Genomic DNA, 1,831 nt, shown 5'->3' with positions numbered 1-1,831 from the left:
TTAATATATATGTGTGTGTGTGTGTGTGTGTGTGTGTGTTATATGGAAAATTATAGATTGACAGCTGGGAATGTACTTTTGAATATTACAAAACATGTATGTGTGCATAAGGGGGTATGGACTGGCCATTTGTGAGCATCTCGCTCGCGAGATTTAGTAAAATGCTAACAAAAGAACGAATCTACGGCATACTTCTTCCTGGACCAAATATAGCCTTTTAACATAACCTGATCCGGATTCGGTGTTGTAACGAACTGTAGAACAATAACAACCACCTTGCTATTCTGACGTGTGTTGTACTCTGTTTTCTACAGAATTTAGGCATGCATCAACGGCATAGACTCTTACGCTGGTAATAGTAGTATAAATGCTGCCGCGAGAAGTCACGCAGATGTGTAACTAACGTACTGTTATGTAGGGCAATACCGTAAGTATGCGTGTATACTGCACATGTATTGATCTCAACGTAGATAAAGGAGAAGTGAAACTATGCAGGACTACCATACGCTTCAGCTTGTACACGGTCGCATATATGTACATAGCAATAGCCGTATATGTATTCCGCAGGTATACATGGCCCACTTCATCATATGCGAATACAAGCACGCAGAAGCGAAAAGGTCCAAAATACACGCACAAACATAATGACCAATTCTACCCCATGTATCTCGTGCCTATCTCATGGACACGGACACAAAGGCAATCACACCACACAAAGGAATATACTACCTGCTTCTTCTTCAACAACTCGGACGCCTGTGTGTGCACATCTTCCTTAATGAAAACAGTCCTCAGCGAAGCCGAGCCTGTGCCGACAGTCAAATTGACGATTCAACGTGTGAGTAACAGAATTGTCAGATGCTAAAACTGTAACTAAAACCAATACAAGAGCTGAAACCCTAAAACTTCAAACCCCTAAAGCCCTAAATACTAAAACCTTCATCTCAGCTTGTGTGGAGCTACAACAGCAATTGAAAACTTCATTGTGAGAGACGCACAGTTTGTACTATAGTGGACACACTCGCCACGCACCCCCCACGCATCCACTACGTAGTAAGGCCTGAGGGTATACAGTGAACAAAGTTCCGAACAGCCCGGAACATACTATTCGCATCAGACGGGCTGATAAGCGAGGGTTGTGGCTGTCTGGGAATGTTGTTGTACAGAGGCCTATATCGCCTCCATTATTAAATCTTGCTACGAGTATGTATGAGTGTGTGCCCTGGACGACGTTCGTATACAGCGCGTCTGACACTCAAAGCGAATCCAGACATCATGGATATTTGATAGTTAATACGATAGACTGTTATTCACGGCTTCTGCTTGGCCTAAAATAACGCTGTGCATAGTCATGCACTATACTTACTGATGTGTTTTGTCGCTAGACGTCGCACTTTCTCTAAGGAGGCTAAGAGCTTTAGCCTGTCGTTATCATTGGCATCAATACATGTCAGGATGGGTCGTAATTCTGCGGTGAGCGCTTCTTGTTTCAACTTGATTTGGTTGGCCTGCGAAATAGATAGATGTGAAAATATACGAAATTCATTGGTGTTCACTGGACTAAGGGTGTTGGTATGTAGGTACACAGAGACATGCATGTGTTTAAAGGATTCATTATGACATAATAGATGGAAGCCAATCGGCAGATAGTTTCTAAATATTTGACATACTTTGTTCACACAAAAAATGTGAAACGATAATTACGGGACACTGAATACGCTTATCATATATATCCAATAAAGCAAACACACAAAAATCTCGTACAGAAAAGCTCATCAATTGGGCATCGTGCATTCCAAGCTGAATATATGTACACACACACACACATATA

At 41.9% G+C, this 1,831-nt stretch overlaps 1 protein-coding gene across 1 annotated transcript in view; it reads right to left on the bottom strand.

Annotated features, from left to right (window-relative positions):
• Positions 1 to 1,598, bottom strand: part of SARC_08873 (hypothetical protein) — a gene marked incomplete at both ends in the record, with an annotated part of 4,435 nt that extends 2,837 nt beyond the window's left edge. Inside the window, 2 exons of the mRNA XM_014297128.1 lie at positions 730 to 806; positions 1,367 to 1,598. Of these exons, the coding sequence (XP_014152603.1) occupies positions 730 to 806; positions 1,367 to 1,598 (309 nt within the window). The remainder of the gene's footprint in view (positions 1 to 729; positions 807 to 1,366) is intronic.
• Positions 1,599 to 1,831: the final 233 nt, after the last annotated feature.

This window comes from Sphaeroforma arctica (assembly GCF_001186125.1).
Source record: "Sphaeroforma arctica JP610 unplaced genomic scaffold supercont1.843, whole genome shotgun sequence".
Classification (NCBI taxonomy): Eukaryota; class Ichthyosporea; order Ichthyophonida; genus Sphaeroforma; species Sphaeroforma arctica.
Note: the sequence above shows the minus strand (reverse complement) of the source record. Positions and strands in the feature narration are given on the sequence as shown.